The sequence below is a fragment of the Drosophila obscura genome, unplaced genomic scaffold (genome assembly GCF_018151105.1).
Source record: "Drosophila obscura isolate BZ-5 IFL unplaced genomic scaffold, ASM1815110v1 contig_73, whole genome shotgun sequence".
NCBI classification, from domain to species: domain Eukaryota; kingdom Metazoa; phylum Arthropoda; class Insecta; order Diptera; family Drosophilidae; genus Drosophila; species Drosophila obscura.
The window spans coordinates 656,542-682,491 of record NW_024542865.1 but is presented as its reverse complement, the minus strand read 5'-3'; the positions used below and the strand labels follow the sequence as shown (position 1 = coordinate 682,491).

The following is a 25,950-nucleotide window of genomic DNA, read 5'->3' as shown; positions in this document are numbered from 1 at the left end:
GTATGTTTGTTTGTATGTATGTACGAATGTATGTATGTTTGTATGTATGTATGTTTGTATGTATGTATGTATGTATGTGTGTGTCTGTGTATGTATGTACATATGTATATCGACTTACCTTGGATACTTACTCAATGCAGTTCTCTAGTACCGATATTTGTATGAATGCATGAATGTATTCATATTAATATGAATGTATTCATGAATGCATGAATGTATTCATATTCATATGAATGTATTCATATTCATATGAATGTATTCATATTCATATGAATGTATTCATATTCATATGAATGTATTCATATATGTATTCATATAGTGATTCAGTATCAGGATCGAGATCATTACTCAATGCAGTTCTCTGATACGGACATTTGTATGAATGTATTCATATTCATATGAATGTATTCATATTCATATAAATGTATTCATACATGTATTCATATATGTATTCATATAGTGATTCAGCATCAGGATCGAGATCATTACTCAATGCAGTTCTCTGATACGGACATTTGTATGAATGCATGAATGTATTCATATTCATATGAGAGTATTTATATGAATGTATTCAAATTCACATATATGTATTCATATATAGTACTATTCATATACATATGTATGTATTCATATAGTGATTCAGCATCATGATCGGTCTGAATCAAAGCTAGGATGACCTCCAGCTCATAGTTTTGCACACTTTCTGTGTGTATGTATGTATGTCCACTCACCTTGGATACTGTGGTCCAAACTGTGTGTAGCAGCAGTTGTGCCAGCAGCCGCGCGAGAACGGATTGTAGCCGCCCTTGAACTTGCCCGTGACCTGCTCGTTGGTCGTGCGACCCCGTGAGACCAGCACCATGTGGAAGCCGGTCAAGCCAAATATGGGTATCGCCAGAATGGTCACAAGGCCCATCAGTATCATGCTGTGGGAGATATCGCAAAAGGGTTAAGGGAAACCACACACATATCGGAGAGAAAACTGGAACTGGACATTCCCCAAAGAAACTCTGCATAGATATTAATTAATGTTTTGCTTGGTAAAGGATACGCTACAATGGGCGCCGTGTCCTTGATGTTGGGCATTATCTTGAGCACATAGACCAGGCACAGCGAGAATATGCTCAGCATGTGGATGGAGAGTGAGACGAGGAAGAAGAAAAAGAATCGATAGTTCCTCCGGCCAATGCAGTTGTTGACCCACGGGCAATGATGGTCGAAGGTCTGTCAGGAGAGAAACAAATCGGAATCAAAATCACAATTTTGGGAAAGCAGCAAAAGGCTGGGGTTGTGTGTGAGTGTGTGTGTGTCTGTGTGAGGTATGGGGCGGGGTATGTACTAACCTCTATGCAGTGATTACATACGGAGCAGTGGGAGCAGCGGGGCGGGCGATAGAACTTGCAGGTGACGCACCATTTCATCTTGACGGTGATGCCGTTGATCTCAGCATTCTTGTAGAGCGGGGCGCGCAGCTCCTCCTCGCAGTCTTCGTCGGGTGAGGCTAGAATGCAGTCGAAGTTTAGGCTGTGCGGACTAGCGCTGGCCCTCGCTTAGCACGCTACATACCTTTGGGTATAATGCCCGGGTCCATGAATGTCGCCAGCGTGAAGTTGGCCAGCACAAAGAATGTGATCACGCCCTGGTAGGCCAGCACCCATGGATGGCTCTTCACGTAGTACTGGCAGCTGAAAAAAGAACGAATCAAAACAAAACAAAGAAACGGTAACACAAGTTTATTAAGCAGCTTAGGATCTATGTATGTACAAAGTACATACATATGTATGTATGTACATATGTATATTGCAATGGGAACAATACGTAATCATTCAAACCTGTTACAGAACTCAAAGCCGGTCACTTATATTCATATAAATGTATTCACATATGTATATTTATTCATATAAATGTATTCATATACATATGTATTCAGATATATGTATTCATATGCACATATGTACATTAAATTCAACGCAGAGAAGAAAGCATGCACGATCCTACTAAGCATTAATATTGGGTAATATTGTCGCTATCTTTTCTGTTTACATATATGTATGTATGTATGTATGTATGTACATACATCCGTATTTGGTCCAAATCGGCTCGACTACTTAGCCAGTACGAGTAACTCTCCCCAAGCCCCAGGGAGATGCATCTGTTGCATCTGTTGTTGCAAGGGTATGTGTGGCTCTGGTCCCTGAAGCGAGCAGAAAAGGCTTTCGCATTGGCTTCAGCTTTCTCTCTGGCTTTCTATTATTATGTTCTCACTTAATCACTCACTTAGCCTACTCCGGACTTGCAGGCAATTGCCTGCAGGGAAAGCTTTCAAGTGCAGGCAGTAAAAGGAGAAACGAGACGGAACAGCGCAGGAAGGAAGGAGGAAGGAAATGGCGGGAGGCCTCTCGGGGTTTCGAAGAAGATTTCCAAATTTCGCTCGAAGCAATTGCACACAAAATTTCACACTTCACTATCGCCGTCACCTTCTCTCCTCCTCTTCCTGCTTACCGTCTTACCGGAACTGCTCCTCTTTTTTTGATTTATTTCTGCATTCTTATCGAGTTTTGTTTACCGTTAACAAATGTAACGAAACAAGAACAAAAAGCTTCCCCTCGCCCTGTTATTCATCCTCTCTTCCTACCAACCCAACCCAGCCCACCCCACCCCTCTGCGGAACTACGTCCCCACCTTATTTGCATAGAACTTTTACAATGCTCAAATGAAACTGAGGCTGCCGCTGCCCTCCGACTGACTGCTGCCACACAAAGCACGTGCCAGGGATTTATGTTAATCGCCATCCTACTCCCTCCCCACCCAACGTAAAGAAGAATGAGTCAGGTGGGAGAGAGCGAGAGAGGGGACAGAGAGCCAGGTAGAGGGGAGCATGAGAGTGAAACAGAGGACGGGTTTGCGGTTATAGGAATTCATGAAATGCAGGCCATGCAATGTTTACATGCCTGTACAGTGGCAGCTCACTCGGCAGACATCGTTCTCTTGAGCAGATATGCATCTAACGAGATTATTAGAAGTGCTCTTTTATCTGAGCTTCTGTCAATTGCTTGAGCCTGTACACAAGAGAACGGACTTGAATGGTACGAACGGAGAAGAATTATTTGCTGCGAGCGGGATTCGGAATTTCTTACGATGCAATACATATGTATGTATGTAATACATGTATGCGCATATGCATGTACGAATTTGTGTATGAAAGTGCACACAATAAGCACGAAAAATAACAATAATTTGCAAGGCATGCGAGTACGTACATCATGCATCATGCATCATCTCCTCACCTCACCCCCACCCACTTATAAGCAGTGTTTGAATTGTTTGAACACAAAAATGTTGATTGCACAATTCCCGGTGGGCTACGGGCCTGGTCCCAGGCCCGGCAATGTGTGCAGGAATCTCTAATCGTTTAATCGACTCGACTCGATTGAATGGAATGGAATCGAATGTCAAATTGACGGGCCTCTTCTCCAGCCTCTCTGTCTCACTCTATCCTCTCCTCTCCACTGCCCACCCCACCCCACCCACTTTTCTTACCTCAGACAACGAGGGGAATGCGGGAGGAACGTGTGGGCCATAACCGAGTGACGGCGACGCCATTTTGTGTGTGGAATTGCACAACAGTCGGAGATAAGGGGGAAAGAGTGATCTCTAATCTCAAGGCTGATGCCCGATTATATTTAAACTGTATTTATGTATATGGTATATGTATGTACATATATGTATATGTGTGTACATATATGTATCCCGTATTCCGTAGAGTAATTTGCTCTCGGGGAATGGTTACTCCTCTATGCACTCCCTTTGTTGGCTTTGCATTTCAATTTTGCAAAAATCTGATTGTGGCTAATCCCACTAGTCCTAGTCCTAGTCCTAGGCCTGGAAGGGAAAACAGACTTTCTACCATTTATGAAAAGTCATAAAAGCCCACGACAGCGAGAGAGAAAGATAGAGAGAGAGAGCTACAAAAATAGTTGACCCAGAAATGACTAGGGAACATACACCCAGAGAAAAAGTGCTGAGAATCGAGTTAACTTTTAGATTTAAAAATGTAAGGATTGTCGATTAATCCGGAGTGAAATATTTCTCACATACTCATATACTCACATCTTCTGATTAAATTTGAATGTGAAAATGAGTTAATATTCTCGTTAATAGCTTCATACCCAAATGGAATCTTATCTTAACCATCCGAAGCGGCCAACAGAAGTAAGAGTGTCGGTAAGAGCAATATACTTTTTCACTGTTCCAAGTACAAGGATGCAGGAGTAGCAGGAGCAGGAGCACGAGCACGAGTAGGAGTAGAAGGAGAACATAGAAGCTTGAGCTGTGTACTGCCTGAAGGATTTGCCGCTTTTTTATTACAAATAATTCATTTCAATTTCATCTTCATGAGTTACATAGATGGAAGATGAAGGGATCCTCCGTCTCCGCCTCTTACTGGACCACCCCATAAACTGACTGGGTCTCGGAACTGTAGCATAAACTAGGGAACAAAAATTACATTACTGAGAGGACAATAAAAACTTGCTCTCTGCTTGCCCGTAAGGCCCGGCAATATCAAGGATGTGGTAAGGATCTGCGCATCCGAATATGAGTGCTAACAGCAGTTAGCGGGGCTCGCCACTTTAAATTGAGACGAATTACGGCGGGGTGAGGCTGAATCGAAAACAAATGGAAATCCGCTCAGACCTGAAGGAAATATAATTTCTGGAAAAGGCAAGGATGCGACGTGGTGCTCCTATCAATATCAATATCCATCTCAATCGCTTGGCATTTACTTCTTGACGGAACGGAGATAATCCCTGAATTCAATGTGAGCCTTCCCTCCTTCTCTCCACTGCATTGAGAGACGAGAGATATACGAATACGAAGGTGGAAAAGCGGAAAGGCGGAAACTCAGCGGGTCGTCTGATTCTGCTCCTTCTACACACTGAGCCCCCCGCTGAGCGGGAAAAATTGCCATGAACTTTGCGTGCAGCATTTTTCAAGAGCATTTCCGGCGCATTAGACAACCTCAGGCGGGGCGATAGGGAGAGAGCGAGAGCTTACTTGCAGGAAATTGAATTCCTATGTTATGCCGCATAAGGCAACTAGGCACTGCGAGGGGCGTACAGGGGGGCGCTGTACGGTGCACGGTGCAGATGGCGCCGGCAAAATGTCATATCCAGACATCCTCATATTGTACCAGCACCAGGAATGCCATCATCCTGCGGTCCTGTGGCATGTCATAAAGATGGAAAGTCAGTTGGAGGGAGCTAGCAAAAAAAGGCACCTGAAGGAGGACGAGGAGGAGGAGGAACTAGAAAAGGAGGAGTATAGTACCGACAAGAACAAACAGCAAAAGCGATTCCAATCGCCGATTAATTGACTTGGCACATTGACACCTGAACATGGACATAGACACACACACACACACACACATACGTCAAATACAGTGCGTTTCACTGTAGAGTGGGGGGCAGAGTGCGACTGGGACTGGGGCTGGGGCTGGGTCTGGGTCTGTGGCTTCCCCTTTCGATGGCAGCTGCATTAATTAAAATCTACAACAATATGTCGGCGCCAAAGGCATAGCTGAGAAAATGGTTTTCTACACTGCGCAACCAATACGGGGGATTTTAAATATTTGTAATTGGATTGGAACAGGAATTGGAAAAATCGACAACTACGACGATTCTTACACAGGCACAGGATACAAGGTGTACCAAGCCCAAGCCATAGAGCATGTCCAGTTCTATAGATGGAATTGCAGATACATATGTACATATATTAAATTTGTAGAGAAGCATAGCAGTGTCCGGTGTTTATCAATTAAGGTTTATTCAAGGTCTCCGCAAATAAACAGTTCTCTCGGTTCATTCTCCGACTCTCTGTGACTAATTAATGTAGAGTAATCTAAAACCCTGTAGTCGAGTGTTGGGCTTCCGATGGTGACGAAGGCTACAGCGTCGTCGCTGTCGTCACATTGCACATTGGTCGGAAATGCCGCCGAAAATTGTGATGTAATATTTACATAATATTATTCGTGGTCGCATCGGACGGAAAATGAATTCGAAATTCACTTATAATATGAACAGCCAATACTCCAAGTTCCAACTTTCTAGCTTTACCGTGGGAGGTTAAGGCAAAATAAGAACGGAATTTTCGCCCACTGTGCATTGGCCGAAGTCCCAAAGTTATATTCCACTTTCCTCGTTCCCCTTCTCCACCACACGCCCACACACACACACACACATAGAGTACAAAAATATCCTACTATCGCAAAAACAAAAAAAAAACCAAAGCGAAACAGTAGTGGAAAGAGAGGGACAGCCAGGCAGGCGTTAGTCATCCGCATTCGAGAACGAAGCGAAAAAAAAGGAAAAGAAAAACGACAAATTCGGACATTGCGACTGTGCGATACCCATCGACTCGGACAACGTACACACAAACTTAAGAGCGAGATCCTGAATCCTGAATATTGAATTCGGTTTTTATGTAGAAACAATATAATAAATTTGAAATTAAATATAATTTACTTTTTTTTAAACACAAAAGTATTTAAATAAATAAAGTTACACACAAATTCGTAATGGCTTGAAATCTAATGAATATATGTATGTACATACACACTAATTCCATATACCCAAGGGCCTACGACTACCGGGGTGTATGAAAAGAATTTGCTTCGGCCATGGGCAGCCGTCGCCTCGACTTTGCCTCCGACTTATCTCTCTCACTCTCTCTCTCTCTCCCTCACTCTCGTTCTGGCACTCTTTCTTTCTATGCAAAGGTGGCACATAGCCGCAGAAGTGTATATGGGGGCGGTGGGGCGCTATGGGAAGTACGATTTGATTACACATGTGCGTTGTCTCATCCGCATAGTTGGTTTTTGCTTTTTGGTTGTTGGCCTCCAAATGGAGCGCCTAAGCGTCCCCGATATAAGGTGCCAGCCGATAAGAAGGGAAATCCATCGGCTGAAAGGGAGCTGGGAAGTCACTAGAGGCAGGAGCGTGGGAGTGCAAGTGCGAGGAAGGTTGTTAGCTTGGCCCCAACTTTATAAGCTAGAAAAAAACCAGTTGCACGTTCCCGAGCATTACCGAGCATTGCGTTAGCGCAGCTGCCAATAACCTCTTTTCCCTTTCCCCAGTAATTGCCACACGGCAGCCCAGGTATGGGATTAGGATTCATCGAAAAATCGTCAAATGGATAATAACCCACTTTTAAAAAATAAAGCATAACTTATTTGGGACATGACTGAAGAAGCTGCTGTCCATCTCGAGAGGGTGAATTAGAGCCCTGCATTGGATATGACTGCCAAATGTTTATTCCGTTTTTCTCTGCTTACGGGATCCACCCGAACGTCCATCTCGACAGCCTGTGGCTGCTGTGTGGCATCACTCTGAAGGGGCAGACCTGACATCATGTCCATAGTCTATCCCACAGGTAAAAATAAAAACTGTTGTGCCAGTTTTGCTGTTGGTACATCGTCGCCTCCTTCATACCCCTGCTCCTCTTCCGCCTCCCCGTCTGTTTTATACGCAAATATTGGGCAATCTTCAGAGGGGCGGAAGTGGAGAAGGAGTGCCAAATGCGAGAGTGCGAAGCGACAGGTGGCGGCAGGTGGGCTGTGGTGCCATTTTTATCCCAATACATACAAACAATACTTATGGGCGCTATGAATTGTGTGAGGGGAGGGGGGGATTGGGGAGCGTCCTTCAGTCCTTCAGTTTGTCATGCGCCCTGTCAAAAAATTTATGTAACTAGCGATAGGCCGATGGCACCCCCATCCAGAGGGAAGAACGAAAGAGAGGCGATGCGGAAGGAGGGAAGGGCCAAGGAGAAAGTCCGACACAACAAATTGATTTTTTGTTTTGTTTTATGGACAGCCGAACAAATTTTTGGAAAAGTCCACCAGGGTAGTGGCAGGAAAGGTGCAGGACGTGGCAAGGTCAATAAACTGTTTTTTTTTTTATATTCGATACACAAAAAGCGTCCTTGTGCCCGCTCCAGGAATTTTCCCAAATCTAGAAGCCAGACTTCTTGACGCACTTGTGCAAATGCCATGGAATAAGCCACTCTTCAATGCTGGCTGAGAAACGGTGCCCGGACCACAAAGTTCACCTGATCGAATTAATCGAATGCCAGAATCACCGGATCTCAGTCCCAAACATTCCCTTTGGGGGATCTTAAACAAAGGTATTGGTAGCTAGGACATAAGCCAAAGAAAAGAGATGATTTGTAGCAAAAAGTTAGGTCCGAATGGCAAGCCATTAATTCAACCATTTTAAGTTTTTGGGCCCACCCATGGCTCTGTGGTACTGGAATAGTGTATGTATCTGCAAGTATCTTGAATGATAAGACAACTACGTGATTCTTCCCTCTCCTCGTCTAACCCAATTTTTTCTTTGCCGTTCGTTCGCTGCTTTAAAAGTTTGTTTATTTTCCATCTGCGAGGAGGAGGCGAGTCGAGTGCCTGTCTGGTGTTACAAAATCATCGAGTGAAATATATTTATTTAAAAGAAAAAACACACACAGACAAATCGAAATCGAAAATGAAAATCAAGAGGAATTACTTAATGTATGTTTGCCAAATCGAGAAATAATCAAAGAAAGAATGGAATGCTTTTTCTTGTTCTGAATTTGGAACAAATAAATAGTTGGCTGATGTGTGTGGGCAGGGCAGAGTATGCCTCAAAATCACTATTTATCTATGGTTGATCGCTTGAGATATATGAATATATATTTATGTGTATGTATGTATATATATATTACAGATAGTGGAAACTATATGCAGTTTCAGAGTTGCTTTCCTGCAGTTAGCTACCTTAATGGCTTTCAATTAACGTTGATTGCATTTCACGCCGATTCTCCTGATATTTGTCCGTTTTTCTGTATTTTGGCTCAATTAAACGATTAACTTGGTAATCGCTTCACTTAAGATTCACTCAAATTGCAGACAATTTTCCACAGAATTCGTGGGGGGGGAACAGACTGCACTTGAGCTTTGACAAAATTCCTGTAATCTCTTCCCCCTCTTCGAGAAAGTGAGCTCCTGCTGGGATATGCTCTCGTCTGGCATTGCGTGACGGCATCTCTGCCGCAAAAAATAGAATTTCAAGTCAACGGAGCACTGACAAACATATTTATGTCTTGAATCATTTGCATTCGATATATTCCGATGTCTGAGAAATTCGCGGAGTTTCCAGTTGTCTTTTTATTTTTTTTTGTGTTTTACTTTACTTAGCTCCTGCTTAGTTAACCCTTTCTTTGGCGTTGCCTCTTTTTGTGTGTGTATTTATGACGGGGCGAATGAAATTAAATTTGGATGGATGGCCTCTAGGGCGTATGCGTAATATATTTGAGTGCAAGAGTGGCAAGGGAGGGTAGGCAAGGCAGATGGCCTGGGTTAATGTTTAAAGTGGGACCAAGGCTGGGGGAAAACAAACAGTTTTTGTGCGTTTGTTTTAGCAAACTAAAAATACAAACTTTTTCCCCCTCTTTGTCGACGACATTCAATGTCGACATATTCCACTTTGTCTCTCTCCTCTACACATCCACCACTTCCATGTGGATTTTCCTCCCATTCCTCCCTTTTCATTCCCTTTTTACCAGCCAACTCTCACGCTTTCCCTCTCCCTCTCTCACTCTCTAGTACCATCATCATCGCATTTGGCAAAGTTTCTTAAACTTTTCATGACATTTTCCCTCGTTTTTTGCCTAATTAAAAATTTTAATTAATATTTCGTGAAAAAAAAGATATAAAGACAGGAAGAAGGAGAGGGAGAAGTCAAACGGGAACTTGTATTCAACTGGAAAATACCAGGAAAAAATATAGTTCCAAGAACTGTCACAATTAATCCACTCAATAAACAGCTAAGTGGCAAAAAAAATGTACTCTCTTTTTTTTTGTTCTGTCTCTCTCTTTCTCATGTCCTTGCAACAACAAAAAAAACCAACTCAAATTTAATGGAAAATATTCAGAGTTTATTTCTGTGTGGAGGATAAATCATTGTAAATAAAAATCACGAGAGAGAAGTGCTGCAAAAGAGGGAGATACAGAGAATGAGGGAGATGATGATGGAGAGGGGTGGTAGCAAGGGGTAAACGTCACTGACATTGGACAACAGTATCAGCAGTGGGGAAGGAAGGGGATTGCTAGCTTTTAATCTTTTAACTGCAAATGAGTAATCGTTAAGAAGAAAACGGTAAATGAAATGCCCCTGCACGTGAGGGTGTTCGTGTGCGTGTATGTGTGTGTGTGTGTGTGTAGGTGCAAATCGACAATTGAAATTTATCGATTTCACTGCAGACAGTGGCAAAGAGACAGAAAGAGAGAGAGAGAGCGAGAAAGAGATACAAAAATGACTGCAGATTTATTGAAATTCAAATAATAAATACGGCAGTATGTGAATTATAAATATATTATCGATCCATCCATCGCAAATACTGTGTACTACTCAACTTCGTTACCAAACATTGAAGTTACATAGATACATATGTACATATGTAATCAATGGGATTATGTATGTAGGCTTTCAATGTACTCGTATTATTAGTCCAGGAGGATAATGGCTTATGGAGGACCAAGCATCACAGACCACACATAGATTTCAGTATTGCCAGAAGGGCGGGGGTTAGGGAGGGGACAATTTTTAAACAAGATTGGCTATCCACCGCGGTGGTCTAGTCGGATTAAAAATGTGGAAATGTGGAGTAAGGACCTTGGCACCTGTGGAGGTGTGGTGGAGGTGGATTATCCTTTGTATCATTATTATAACCTTAACTATAACTTTTCTTACACACGAGATGTACATACACAAGCAATGGAACTCGTCCAATGGACTCTTTTGCAAGAGTATGAGTTTGTTTAGGGTTTTCATATTAGGGCTTCATTTACATATTTTTTTGGAAACTACTTCATCACGCAGCAGATCCAACAGGTGACTAGAACCGACTGGAAAGGATTTAACAGTTTGGTTCGGGAACAGCAACAGCAGGCAGGGTGCCCAGAAAGCGTGAGAGGATAGAGAGAGGATGGCGGGGTATTCCGTTTGTTTTACGCGTAGTCGTTGAGCCTAGATAGACACAACGACAGAGAGAGCCAGAGAGCGGGCATGAAATGCCAAACCTCGCATGCGAATACACCTTGAACTAGAGCAGAGCATTTCAAGGCACAGAAGAGGAGGTGTGTGGAGAGTGGAGGACGATAAAGGCGTGGCAATGACACTCGGCTCAGCACAGCTCAGCTCAACTCGCCCCCACACCCCTCCCTCCACCTCTTATTCACCTTCTTTCACTTCCTCTTCTTCTTGTGCTTTTTTTCGACTGCTACTGTTGCCGCTGCGGCTGACGTTTGTTTGCGCTTAGTTTTGCTTTTCGGATACCCTTTCGTTATTCAGTGGAGAGAATATTGATTAATGTGAGCCGCTGGTAATTCACATAACAATGGAGGGGGGGCAAACTCCGAGCATCCCCTACTACCAAATCTTCACGGAATATTTAGAGCTTTTCCTGAAGAAAACGATCTGCAAGATGGGTTCTAACGGGTTAAGTCAGAATTTCTCATGGTTCATGGCACGTGCAGGGGTTTTGCTGCCAGGTAGGGTATACAAAATGTGAGTAGCTCTATTTTGTTATTTTTTCTTGCTTTTCCGACTTTTATGTTGTTGTTTTTTTTTTTTTTTTTTGCTCATTGCTTTTTATGGCAATGGCCGGCGGATATTATCAACGGGCAGCAACATCTACAGAAACGACAGACACAAACAAAAAAATAGAGGCACAGGCACATACCTTTGTTATTATTGTTATTATTTATCAGAGCCCAGCGACGGCGTCAGAAATTTATTTTCATTAACAAGTTGGACACAAAAAGCACCGATCGCATGGCAATGGAAACGCCATAGAAAAGAAAAAAACAAAAAAAACAATAGACGAACGAGTACTACGAACGCCCCACCGCCAACCCGCTCGCTCGGGTTCGCCTCTCGGGTGGGATTTTGTGGAGTAGTACTAAAACTGAAATGCGATCCACTCAAGCATGAAAAGTGTTTCTGGGAACTCAACGGAACAGAAACAGTATTTGTCTATGTGCTTTCATTTTTGTTTTTGATTAATCAGTTTAAAGATTGTCCCAGCGGCTTTGACTTTTTTAGGGAATCGAATACCTAGGATCGAATATCTAAGAATATCTTGTGGGCAAAAAAAAATCGCAACTTGAGAGTGTTTCGGATTCAAAATGTCGTAATACAATCGAGTCACGCAGGAGAATGGTTTCTAGGAAAGAACGATTCCAAAGATTTCAGAGCTCAACCGAAGGAACATACAATTGATCAATCGACACTGCTGGACAATGGAATGTGGCTCCTTATCGCCCTCTCTCCCTTAGCCCAAGCCGGTTGCCTGGAGCACACGCAGAGTACACCTAATTATAGTTCCATATGCCATGGGTGGGGGGAGCGTACTTTGGGTGTACTTTGCAACGCAAATTGCATACATTTATAGGCACATAATTGCGGGGTGTAGATGACATAAATATCGATACGTTAGAGATGGGCAAAACTCCTAAGCGAACGGGCAGCGACAGGAGCGAACGAAGGACAAGGCGACACAGAGAAGCAGATAATTTGATAAAGTCCTTCCTGGGCGGAGGGGGGATACGATGCCATTAACTCGATTTCGAAGGGTTACGTTCCAAGTATGTAATTTCATTACAAGCGGTTGGATCTGATTAAAATCGAAATGGATAAAATTAAAATTGAACGCGCTGCGCAGTGGGTGAAACGGCCAATCTAGCTCTCTCTCTCTCCAGGGGACGGGGGACACTGCCAGGAGACACTGAGAAATGGCTCAAACGAATTCAAATAAGGGATCAACTGAAAATATCTGTGCGAACATTTACCTCATCGAATATGTAATATGCCCCGGTCTTTGGCGTGCTACGTACTGTGCACCATCTATATTGTGGAAATAGTTGACGGGTTATTTATAACAGGCATGCATACATACATGTACATACGAGTTTACTTACATACATATGTTCATATATATTATTGCTGCGCTGTTGCTTGTGGGGGCGACAGGTAGTCGAAGGTAGTTCAGCATGGGCAAGGGGTGTGGAGGGTGGAAGCGTGTGTGGGTGTCTCTCAGGTGCAGGCAAAGCTGCAATCAAGCCCCGAGTCCCCCTATTCAATATGCAGAATATTGTCATGTATGTATGAATGTACATATGTTCTTTCTATGTACATTTCTAGTATATGCATAATTTATATCGCGTGGCTGACACTAATTCAATTCAATTAGAAAATCTCGAGGAAAATGCTGGAAAAACGAAAAGAAGGGAAAATATGTGTATCCAGGGTGCTCGTCCAGGGGTTGTGTTCGTGTGCCCTTGTCTAGTTCCGGTACCGAAGCTCTAATACCCTTTCAGATGTATCGGTTCTATGGAAACTAAATAGATACATGATACATACATATGTACTTACGTATGTACTATATATGTTTGCATATAGCATAAATAAATGTAAGCATACAATTCATACGATTCAAATCTGTGGCTGTGCTGTCGGACTCAACAAACCGTTTATCACTGGCAGACTTCAAAATGTACTGTTCCCGACTAATTGCACGAAAATGTTCCGAAATATTCAGAATATTCACAAAGGAAACATAACTCAAGTGAACGAAGTGAGCCGCGGCAATGGCAATGGCAAGGGCTTCCATATACTACAACGATAGTATCGGATATATGTCTGTAGGTTCAGTTCGATCTGAATATGTGCAAATGGGAGCTGTATGATATCCATCCGTGTCCTTGGGAGCGAGCTATTGAATGGCGGATAATTGTACAAGTGACGTTTCGTTTTCAGCTCCTCTGTGGCTCAGTGTAATTGGCAGTACTAATTGGTACTACATATAGCAACAGGCACACACACGGAGAGAAGAGAACATCGAAAGCATACGTTGGGGACTGGAAAGAAGAACATGCACCCCAGAGCAAAGAAACGGAGAGAGCGAGAGGCGGTGGGGGATATAGTCAAAGAAATATGAAAAAATTAAATCCTTGAAATGCTTTTAGCGCAAGCTGCAAACCGCATTTAATAGGATTGAGCGGAGGAGGAAAAGTGGAGGGAGCTTTACCATAGTGACCGCAAATGCCCGCTCTGCACACCTCTCACCACCCCCTTGCCCCGTAGCCTTCTCTTCATCTAGACTAGCCAAAGTGTTCTCTCTCCCTGCTTCACCCCCTCATACATTAATTATTATATTTTTTTTATTTGCTTTGAAAGATTAAACCCCGGTTAACGCTCCCCTTCATGCTGCCTTCCCTTCCTTCTGCGGCTCCTACCAACCTGCTCTCTTTCCTCCTCTCTCACAATTTCATTTTGATGAGAGTTGCCAGAGCAACAAAATGGAAATTAAATTACATGAAAATTTCGTAATGAAAGTAACTTTCACGTGGCCAACGCACAATCTCCGCTCCGCACCCAACTCCCTTCAGTACCCACCACCAAAAACTCATCGAACCAAAAAAGATACCTTTTCCTTCTGCGTTTGCCCCGGAAGCCCCAGTGGGGGTTAAAGTTGCGGGAAGAAGGGTTGGAACTAGTTCAGGTAAAATCAGGAAGAAACTTCTGTGTTCGCTAGAATCGTAGAATTGTATGTATAAATATATTAAATACCCTGCAGTACCAGAAGTGAGCGATGACAAATGTCAACTACGCGTCATTCAAGATTTTTTCTCTGCCGCTGCAACAGACGAGTAGAATATGACGTCGACGTCGCGATCGACGCGTCGGTCTGACAACTCTTTTTTTTTCTTTGTTTCTTTCTGTTACGACTCGTGCCGTAACAGAATTCGGTTTTGCCGTCGGCATCGACAACGTTGTTAGAATTATGCGGTGAAAAGTGAGACGCAGGTTTTGTTTATTTTGGGAAAAATTATTATCAGGTAAGTGCAGTGTTTCATTTAATTAAAAATAGTCTATTGTGCGTTGTAAAAAATGAAGAAAATGTGATAGTGCGAAATTAAATGCGTTTTGGACGAAATTTTTCATTTCCAACAACGAAAACAGAAAAAAAACCACCCGATTGGTTCTTGCGAGTCTTGAGTCGAACAGGTACATATCTTGGCGAGTGTTTTGTTTTTGGCGCAAATGCACTGCTGATCTACTGAGAGCATTGTTAACAAATTGAGAAATATTTTAATTAACCCATCTTATTTTAAAGGCGATACAGTTGAATGACCACGACGACCTTACGATCATGAGCAAATCAAAAAAACTAAAAAGGTTCTGTGGAAAAAAGAACACACAGCACAAAAATGTGAATATGTATACATTTTTATAAGAAAACAATAAATAAAAGAAATTTAATATTTTAAAACAGAATTTACCCATGCCTTTTTCATCAAAATATCAAAAATTTTTACTTAAATACATCACTTATTAGGGCCTTACTTTTTAAGGGAAATTCATCGCTTATTAAGGCCTTACTTTTCAAGGGAAATTCATCGCTTATTAAGGCCTTACTTTTTAAGGGAAATTCATCGCTTATTAAGGCCTGACTTTCGGCTAATTCTCGCTTACTATGTCATCGATTATGCTCCTAGGACATCCCTGTGTTAAAGTAAACAGCCCATCGTATGGCAGGTCATCGCTTATGTCATCGAGCTGCATGACGTTGCCATCGATGTGTGGTTGCTTACACATCGCTTACCCGTACTGCAGGGTATATACATATGTATATTGTATGTGTTTCTTTTACCATTCTCAGCAGCCCAGAACGATGAGTCTGGTGTTGAAGTTTTTTAAATTTTAAATTCAGACACCAACAAGTGCTCGGAAGGAGTCTCTCTTTTCCGTTTCTTTTTTTTACAATCCCAGAAGTTTAGTTCCTAGAAGTATGTACGTAGGTGTTCAATGATCCTCGTTCTCCCTCCACGTGCTCCCAAGTTCACGTGTTTCATGTTTCGTTTCTTTGCCATTTGTTCCACCTTGTGCTGGTGTTCTGGTGTCCACCGGGGAGACAGACTGAAGATGAGCCTGTTGTTATTGTTTTTGTTGAAAGCGAACGGAACGACAAAGCGAAAACGAAAAACGAAATAACACAGCAACCATCGCTCAATGGCGAAGGCGGCTCTTCTAGAATTTCAATGTGTCCCAGAGGTGGTGGAGTGTGCGAGTGGGCGGGACGGCGGGTGGGTGGTAGTTGTGTGCTTCCAATTGGGGGGGGGGGGAGGTCATCTGGGTGTAGGTGGCTAGGGTATATCTAAAAAAACTATTGTTCAAGCGGCTGTGACGCAATGACTGTCATGTTTTACTTAATTCTCTTTTCATTTCGATTCGGCCGGGGGAGGGGGCGTAGGCAGGAGCGTGGTGGAAACAAAGACAACCTGTGGCATTGAGGCAGACCCCAAAAAAAAAGAGAAACAGACAGACAGATGGAAGGAGGGGGAAAAGCGCAGAGAACTACAAAGAACAAAGAAAAATAGATAAATATATATATTTGGGGGGAGTGGGTGGGAAACCAGCAGAAACCATAATTAAATCAACAAATTCCCAAAAACTAGAAAACAAAGAGCGAAAATACACACACACACACACACACACACACGCACAGACAAAGGTGCAAAAACTTAAGTTGTGCCCCCCGCCATTAAGTCTGCTTGGGCAGGGGAGGTGAACACAGAGAAAAGAGAAGAGCTGGCTGGGGAGGGGCTGACGAAGAGGAGGACGGAGCAGCAGGAGAGCAGATAGCTGTAACTTAACGACAAAAGGAAGCCCGAAAAAAACCACAAAAGCAACAAGATGTGGTAGACGCTCTCCTTCGGGTGTCGGAGCTTTTGATACCCTACCCTCACACAGATCTCCAACGTTCCCCAGAAAAAAGCCCTGAGAATCAAAAAGTTAAATTTAAATGTAAAAATGTAACCCAATAGATTTGCACAGAGACAATGTATCTGGTCAAAATGATATACACACGTATACCCATTTGAAGGGTATCCAAAGAGCAAGGCCAGCAGTCATCAATTCTGTGCATTGTCCTCCCAGGATCGCAGCAGGATAGCAGGGCAGAGCAGAGCTGAATTAGGTGACAAAGAGACCAAACAGATTATTCCGTTAGGCCGAAAAAGGCTTCCCATTTGAGGGAAATGCAAATGGAAATGAAAATGGCAATTTGAACTACAATTGACCACGAATATGCGTCATTAGAGAAGGCAACAAGAGGGTGAAAGAGAGAGCTACGGCGACGAGTGGTGAGAGCAAAAGAGACAAGACGACAGCTTAATTGCTATTTTGGTTACCCGTTTCATGTGCTAATTGTGAGCACGACGACCACTACGCTCTACGGAAAGTTATTGCTCTGTCCACTCGCAGGAACTGCCAAAAAATCCAAACACGTAGAGGGATCTCGTGATTTGGCATTGAAAATGCACTTTATTTCCACAGTTGGGTCGAAGCAGTAATGTGTTCTGACAGTCAGATAAGGGGCAAATATTTTAGAACTAGCTTTAACTATGTATGTACGCCTTAAGCTGGAAAATCGAATAGCACCCGCATAACCGATAAATGTGACCAGATGTACTATCTTTTCGATCCATTAGGCAGCAAGCAGCAGCGAGTACTTTCAGGCATTTCATAAAGTTAGTTCTTTTTATGGCTAAAACACATGAACAACATTTTTCGGCCAAAATAAAAGCGCAGAAAACAAGAAAACGTCTCACAGTAAAAACAAATGGCAAAAGGAGCGGAGCGGAGCGGTTGGAGGAGGGAAAGTGGCCTCTGGAAGATGACTAAGACATGCACTAAGAGTGAGAGCCGTCCCACATAATGCATTACCGCCCCCTACCCCACCGCGCTATGATCCATGGAAATTCGGGCAGGAAAAGCACAAGAGTAAGAGTAGAGCAGTTTGGTAGCAGCGTAAACGTAAGTATTGTCCTGGAGCAATAAATATTCCAATTCCAAATGAAAATTCATTTTGATAAGAGCATTTTTATTGTTTTGCAAGGAAATCGGCGTCATAACCAAAGAGAACGCCATGGCCAAGTGCTGGGATCTTTCGTCTATATCTTGAGTTATCTGTGCCAACCTTTTGGGCTGTTCTTTCAGCCAAGCTTCTCCCCATACAGATACATTCCAGATCATTGTTCCCATACATTCCATGCACAATTTTAAATTGCAATTTTTCTTATACTAAGGGGAGGGGAAAATAATAAGTAAGAAAAACTTCTATAATTATATAGAGGAATCGAAGAAATTACTCACGGATAAAAGAAGAACAGAAATGTGGTCAGAAGCAGCACAATCCAGGCGAAAGTCGCAGGAATGTAACGCGTTTTCACATCGCATTTGGGCATTTTTCTTTGCTTTTCTTTGTAGCGGCTCGCTGCAGTCTCCCTCTTTAAAGCGGTTTTTTTTAGTTTTAGTTGTAGTTGCTGCTGTTGTTTTTATTGTAGCTTCTATGTTGCAATGTCGTTGACCGTTTCGTCAGTAGTTGGCAATGAAATGCGTTTTCTGTGTGTTGCTGTTGTTGTTGTTGTTGCTGTTGTTGTTTGATGACGGATACAGTTGGCGTGGTTTCTGCCTGGGCCCCTTGGCTGCTGCTGCTGCTCGGGCTAGTGGTGCATCAGAGGGAGATGGCGACACACGCACACACACACACATGTGAAGAGTGCGAGACGGCGAGACGAAGCGGCGACGCGTGAAATGGGATCGACGGTGGCGCTGGCGCTCACACATACACGCGGACACGGGGGGAAAATTCTGCTCTCAATTTGCACTATTTCAGTGGAAAGTCTTGGAGAAGTCGCTGCTGGTTTCGGGGGGAGTTCCAGAAATTAGAATTGCAGTATAAACACAAACACAGAAAGAAAAAGATAGACACACAGAAATACATTTGGGTAAAACTGCTGTTAGCAGAGCTGTCAATCTAGCTCTTAACTGGCAAAAAAAAACGGAGTTATCGGGTCTTTCTTATCAAGCTATACACACACACACACACCCAAATATTTTGGAGAACGGATCATGATCCATCTCTAGCCTATTCCTGTGTGCATGCGTGTTAGCCAATTTAAGATCAGTCAAAGACAAAAGCAAATGCAAAAAAAAGTCACAATTTTCATTCTCATTTAATATTTCCTCTCGTATTTTCCATTACAGATTTATTGTTTCTTTTATGTTTGTAAAAAAAATGCATTTAATTTTCTCATACACACGCAAAAGCGAGCGCGTATTGGCCTATCTGTGTGCTACCATGCGTGTGTTTGTGTGGGGCGCAGCAGAGGCAGCGGCAGCGCAGTCAACGTTGACGTTCCCTACTTTTCATGCATATTTTGTTGTATTTCCAGCCAGCGATGGAAACGGTTTCCCCCCTCGACAAGACGCTACGTTTCGGCTCGTTTTCTTTGGCTCTGCTTTCGTTCATTCCTTCTTTCTATTTGCCTCTGCTTCCAACTGCTCCTCTCGACTGCTGCTGCCGCTGCTTCCTTAGCCTATCACAAACACACGTTGTTTCTGCATTTTTTTTTTTTTTTCTTTCTGTCGTATTTTTATTTTTTGCGATATTTCCTTACGCCTGCAAAAAGAATTATTTTTTATTGGTAGCACGGTTCGCGGATAGCGGGTCAGTCGGGGCCGGGCGGGGCAAAGGCGGGGACACGATCTCAATCGCCTGATTCGGAAACTCCACTTTCACACACTCGACGACACTTGCACGGCATTCCCAGCGATTTATGCACTATTCTGGCGTGTCGATTACGAAAAAATAAATTAAAAAAAGAGTACCCCCAACAATCAGTGTGACAGTGTATCTATCAACTAAATATACCGGCAGACCCTCAGAAGTATATCGAAATATATCGTCTCATTTTCAAAATATTCCGTAAATATACTGACGGACACGACAAGATGCGTTGACATTCTTCGAAATTGATATTCGTTTTAAAATTACCAGCTAGTTAGCCCTCTCAGCTCTAATAAAATAATTTTATCCAATTCATCATTCATTCATTCGATAATATCCATTTTTCTAAGGTTGGCAAATTGTCATCATTGTACTTTAATATAATTTAAAAAATAGATTGGAACTTGATTAAATATACTTTTATATACCGAATCGGTGGATCGGTATTACCGATATTTTGAGCTCGATTTCTTCATATAAAACTAGAAAAAAAATCGATGATTTTTCTCAAACAAGGAGTTTTTCAGTTACATAGAACAATATTCCATTGCTTTTGCGCTTAACAGCACATTTTTTCATTTTTTGCCTAATGTTATTTTTGGCGGGAGGTGTACACACTTTTTCTTTCCTGCCACCGACGCGGCATGTGATTTTTGTTTTTTCTGTTTGAATACATTTTCAAGTAAAATTATAACTCAACTCCGTGTACACAGCATGGACCTGAATGATGCTGTGCTCACCTGTGCGGTAAATGTACACTGGGCCAACGCAGTGGGAATCACGGGCCGTAAGCTGGCTTATAAGACGGCCACCCTGCGCTTGGTTCGCAACGATATCCGGGAGCTGTTTGTTGAGATGACGCCGGAGAAACTGAAGCCCCTGAAGTTCAAGTTGAAGGATCTGATGGTGCACAAGAAGTTTATGGCCGAGGGCAAGGCCACGTTCAACTTCAAGGCGGAGAACTGTGCCCTCTATCTGTCCAATGCCCCGCCCGGCACCCTGATGTTCTTTCTGCGCACAATATTCATCAAGATGAACGGCGCTGGTGGGCAGCCGGACGAGGCCACGATGCAGAAGAAGCTCAGGGAGCACTTGCTCTCGGGCAAGCCCAGCAACTTCGAGGACGTGTCGCCCGTGACCACAGCGGAGATGATTTTGGCGCGCAAAAAGGCGGGACTTGTTTCCAAAGGAACCACCACCACACCCTCGCCACAGGGTGCCAAGAAGCGGCGCTTCGACGAGCTCAAGGATCAGGATCGAGAGAAAGGCACCGTGCCGGCGGCCAAGAAGCTGTATCAATCCTCGCCACTGGCCGGAACAGACGAATCGCTGCGCCTCAGCGAGGAGCAAATGGAAGTGCTGCGTGCCTGCACCACGGGCAAAAATGTCTTCTTCACTGGGTCTGCTGGAACCGGCAAGAGTTTCCTTTTGCGCAGAATCATCTCTGCTCTGCCGCCGGATGGAACTATAGCCACTGCTTCCACGGGTGTGGCTGCGTGCCTCATTGGTGGCACTACGCTGCATGCCTTTGCGGGAATTGGCGGCGGAGATGCCACCATGCAGCGGTGCCTGGAGCTGGCCTCGCGTCCTGTCAGTGCCCAGACATGGCGGAAGTGCAAGCGACTGATCATCGATGAGATCTCCATGGTGGATGGGCAGTTCTTTGAGGTATGTGATGACTCCTATCCTTTAAATGACTCCCTTTATTGGAATCTTCTTGGTTCTCCTTGCAGAAAATCGAGGCAGTGGCCCGGCACATTCGTCGCAATGAGCGTCCCTTTGGCGGCATTCAGCTGATCCTTTGTGGCGACTTCCTGCAGCTGCCGCCCGTGATTCGCGGGGATTTTGGTGCGGCTCCCAGCGCCACGCCCCAGCAGCGCTTCTGCTTTCAGTCCAGCGCCTGGGAGACCTGCATTCAGTGCGTTTACGAGCTGAAGCAGGTGCACCGACAGTCGGACCCGGAATTCGTCAAGATCCTGAATCATCTGCGCATTGGTCATGTGAATGAATCGATTACCACGCGTCTGGCGGCCACATCCAGGCAGAAGATCGAGGGCAATGGCATCCTGGCCACGCAGCTCTGCTCCCACACGAATGACGCCAATTCCATTAACGAATCGAAGCTGGAGAACCTCAAAGGCGACAAGGTGCTCTTCCGAGCAGACGACTCCGATGCCGGAATGACCAAGCAGCTGGATCAGCAGGTCCAGGCCCCATCCCAGCTCTATCTCAAGGTGAATGCCCAGGTGATGCTGCTCAAGAACATAAATATATCCAATGGACTGGTCAATGGAGCCCGCGGTGTGGTGGTGCGCATGGAAAATGATCTGCCAGTGGTGAGGTTCAAGAACAATGAGGAGTACGTCTGCAAGCACGAAAAGTGGATCATCAAGACAGCCACCGGTGGGGTGGTCACCCGTCGTCAGGTTCCGCTAAAGCTCGCCTGGGCCTTCTCCATCCACAAGAGCCAGGGCCTCACCCTCGACTGCGTGGAGATGTCTCTCTCTAAGGTCTTTGAGGCGGGTCAGGCCTATGTGGCACTGTCCCGAGCCAAGTCCCTGCAATCCGTCCGCATTCTAGATTTCGATGCCAAGCAAGTGTGGGCCAATCCTCAGGTGCTGCAGTTCTACAAGGGCTTCCGGCGACGCCTCATGGACACGACAATGATTCCCCTGGGACCCAAGAACAAGGACAAGCGCCCAGGCGATGCCAACAGTGCCTTGGCCAAGATCAAAAAGAGTCTGATGAGCAAACCATTGGTATCCATTAGCTGATTAGAGGATGGCACTCGGCTTTTTCATGAATTTAGTTAGGATTTGTATAACCTGAAGACTGCTTTTCTTTTGGAGGCTTTTCCACAATATTTTTAGCATATATAGAGCAACTATCGACCCAAAGTGGGGAATAATACGAACAAACTAGCATTAACCAATAAGCTGACATTAAAAACTATGTACTGCAATTAAACGGAAAACGGCAACAAATTCCTCGCCGAAATTAATTATACAACAAAACGAATCTTAATTGGGAAATTAAAAAAATAGATGACTGATTGATGCATAGACATGGATTTGAAACCATTGGCAGTACAATTAAGCTTTGTGCTTTTTATAAATAATTTTTTTAAAGCCAACCTCAACTTGGATGGAGACAATTTACGCTCTACCGACTCATTTTTGCGTTTTAATAATGAGCACAAAAATACTGCAGAAATACCGTAAATATACCGAGCAAAATAATATTACTCAATTTAGATATTCGGCAACACTGGCACAAGTTTTTCGCATCGCGTCTTTGGAGTTTTTCTTTTCCCGGTAAAATCACCTAACCGCAAGCACTGCCAGCGCCGTCCATTGAGCTGGTTGTAACCGTCATACAACCGGAGAAGCGGTCGCCAGCGAGGAGTGCCCACCGGAGCAGCACAGAGCCTTTTATGCTTATCCAGGATTAGGTCAAGCAGACGCCATCGCATCGCACCGGGTGGTGGCTAGACAGAGACAGCGACAGCTATAGCCAGAGCGGGAGTGAGCGAGCGAGCGAAACAGCCATGTCGCGAAGCGTGCGGGCGGAGACGCGCAGCCGGGCCAAGGATGACATCAAGCGGGTGATGCAAGCCGTGGACAAGGTGCGGCACTGGGAGAAGAAGTGGGTGACCATCAGCGACACTACCATGAAGATCTACAAGTGGGTGCCCATTGCCTGCACCAGCGAAAAGAAGTCAAAGCTGCAGCCCCTGAGCACGAAGCTGAGCGACAAGGAGAACTCGCAGAAGGGCACACCCACGCCGCCACAGATTACGCCCAGCTACGGGGGCCTCACCGCCGAGGATTCTAATACCTGTAAGACGTGGACGAGCCGAGTCCGAGTGTATAACAGGCTCCAACTAATGACTCCCTCTCTTTCTCTCTCTGCAGGTTTCTCAGTGGTGTCGGATAGCCAGGGAGCGGACTTTGTCTCCAGCATGCCCTTCTCGGAGGACTCCAACTCGCAGGGCAGCGACGGGCCCGTGAAGCGCCTGAAAACGAGCGACTAGCTAAACATTCACAGCCGCCACAGCAGCAGCAGCAGCCGCAGCAGCAGCAGCCGCAGCAGCAGCAATTAGTCCTTAGCCCAGCCTCACCTTCACCTCCAGCCCGATTCCCGCTTAAGTTAAGTTCGTTTATAATCTGCCTCAGACAAAGACTTAAGCAATCCTACTCCTATTCTAGAAGTATAAGTCCAACAGCTGCCCCAGCTACAGCCCCTCCAGCCCCTCATCATGCTTTGTGCGGCCGGAGCAGCTCTACCGCCTAGGTCCTAGGTCCATAGCATTAGGCCACGATTGCGACATTTTATTTATTAGCACCCACCTGTATCCTTCAATCGAGCCCAAGCCAGTCTTCTCTCTCCGTATTGTACACGTTTTTAGCTGTCAATTCTTTATGTACATAGGCATACATATGTATGTATATATGTTTCATGTTCCATGTTCCATGCTCCATATATAAATGTTGTCATTGTCAATCTTTATGTATTATATTATGTATGTAAACGTTTGTCCTGTTCGCACTTTATATGCGCATATATGTATGTGTATGTGTGTACATATGTATTGCGTTATTTACATAAATGTTTTGTCGCTGGCAACCCAATGTATATGTACTTTATAGACACTTAAGGGGAAAGTGGATCAACATATGGATAAGTATTTATAAGAACAGAGATGGTATATATAGAAAAGGATAGTAAGAGTACAGAGATTTAAGAGGAATAAGGATTTAAAAGTCTTTTCCATTTTTTGAAAAATTTATGGAATCTTGGATTTATAAAAACAATAATATATACAGCTAAAGATTAATAAGAATTAAGACTCATAAAGATGGCGAAAAGCATTTATATCCTTTGATAAGTAATTTATCTTATATTATCTCTAAAAATCTGTACACAGGGACACTGGGGAGATGCTCTGAAAGCCATACGAACGTGCTCCATATATAAATGTTGTCTTTGTTGGTCTAGATGTGAATACAAACATTGATACATACATATGTCTCTATTTCTATAAGCATTTATACATATATGTAGATCCTTGCTTGTATGCCACCTGCTTGGGGATAACGATAGAAATTTTCAAACTTTACAGCCCCTCCTAGCCCTACTACAATTCATATATTAACGATGAATGATAATGTGTACTTGTCGTTTATAGCGATTTTTCGACATTTTGTTGATTAGGATTCTTTATTCAATATTTAGTTTTAGTGGATTTCCCCCCTAACCGAAAAGATGTGTAATAAAAAAAGATTTATTCTTTCAACAAATAGTTTTCATTTCGTTATAAGTAGTTTTACTCTTATTATTTCTGGTTTCGTATTCATTATATAGCTTGACATTAAATATACAATTAACTTCACAAATATATACATACATATGTACATATACATATCTGTATATTCATATGTATGTATATATATAGATTTATTTATTTATAGCAATGTGTATGGCCCGACTGGCATATACAGCTAAGTTCCAACGATCCTCCTCCTTCTTTCACTAAAATTTATGCTAAAACACGCTTAAATGAAGGGAAGCACAGATTTTGCACAGAGAATGAACAGTAAAAAAAATGTACGGCTTTCGACGACCAAAAATAAATCGTAAATCATAATACACATTCATAAATCGATGATATAATTAAAAAATAAAATATATTTATATATGTATATATATATATAGAAAATATGTACACACATGTGTACAAAATAAAACACGCGCTACAGGCTTTTCAACAGGACACACACACACACAAAACGGAAGCGAAAGAACGAAAATTGGTAGTGTGTTGCGGGGGAAGAAACCAACAATAAAAAAAAAACAGAGAGAGAGTGAGAGAGTGAAAAGAAAAAGCTACGCTTTTCTTTGCTGCAGAGAAGGGGAGGTTGCCGGTTGTCCATGTGTGTGTGTGTGTGTGGAATGTCTGGTTTTGAACCAAAAAGATAGCCACAATCAAAAGTGAAAAGCAGGACAAGCAGTTCCAGTGAAGCAAGCAGTTGATCTCTCTCTTCAAAAGCAGGCTATCTTTCGGCTTGTTAGCACTTTCATGTGTGTGTGTGTGTGTATGTGGGTGTTTGTGTGTTTGAGTGTGTGCGGGTGTTTGTGTTGGTGTGGGTTCTGCTCATGAATAAATTATTAAATTAATTATTATACATATGTATATATAAATATACATGCATACATATATATGTGGGAATGCATTTAGTACATACATACATATTCATCCAATAAGTATGTTCTGTTCTCTAT

The 25,950-nt window shown here is 43.4% G+C and overlaps 3 protein-coding genes and 1 long non-coding RNA gene across 6 annotated transcripts in view; 3 read left to right on the top strand and 1 right to left on the bottom strand.

Moving 5' to 3' along the window:
• Window positions 1-19,763, bottom strand: part of LOC111065223 (palmitoyltransferase ZDHHC9) — a 35,803-nt gene extending 16,040 nt beyond the window's left edge. For all 3 annotated transcript variants that reach the window (XM_022353279.2, XM_022353280.2, XM_022353281.2), the window contains exons 1-6: window positions 19,559-19,763; window positions 18,252-18,798; window positions 1,567-1,685; window positions 1,344-1,501; window positions 1,052-1,224; window positions 732-926 (exon numbers count right to left, since the gene is read on the bottom strand). In XM_022353279.2, the coding sequence (XP_022208971.2) occupies window positions 732-926; window positions 1,052-1,224; window positions 1,344-1,501; window positions 1,567-1,685; window positions 18,252-18,343 (737 nt within the window). In that variant the 5' untranslated portion in view covers window positions 18,344-18,798; window positions 19,559-19,763. The remainder of the gene's footprint in view (window positions 1-731; window positions 927-1,051; window positions 1,225-1,343; window positions 1,502-1,566; window positions 1,686-18,251; window positions 18,799-19,558) is intronic.
• Window positions 14,892-15,325, top strand: LOC111067514. The gene is made up of 3 exons (XR_002607123.2): window positions 14,892-14,932; window positions 15,057-15,101; window positions 15,211-15,325. It is a non-coding gene; the product is annotated as an uncharacterized LOC111067514 (long non-coding RNA).
• A 516-nt stretch (window positions 19,764-20,279) lies between the features above and the next one.
• Window positions 20,280-22,682, top strand: LOC111065064 (ATP-dependent DNA helicase PIF1). Its single transcript, XM_022353028.2, has 2 exons — window positions 20,280-21,336; window positions 21,402-22,682. Exons 1-2 carry the CDS (start codon window positions 20,383-20,385, stop codon window positions 22,440-22,442), a joined length of 1,995 nt encoding a protein of 664 aa, XP_022208720.2. The 5' UTR covers window positions 20,280-20,382; the 3' UTR covers window positions 22,443-22,682.
• Window positions 22,683-22,913: 231 nt separating this feature from the next.
• On the top strand, window positions 22,914-24,292 carry LOC111065065 (B-cell CLL/lymphoma 7 protein family member A). The gene is made up of 2 exons (XM_022353030.2): window positions 22,914-23,507; window positions 23,583-24,292. Exons 1-2 carry the CDS (start codon window positions 23,216-23,218, stop codon window positions 23,699-23,701), a joined length of 411 nt encoding a protein of 136 aa, XP_022208722.1. The 5' UTR covers window positions 22,914-23,215; the 3' UTR covers window positions 23,702-24,292.
• The last annotated feature ends 1,658 nt before the right edge of the window (window positions 24,293-25,950 follow it).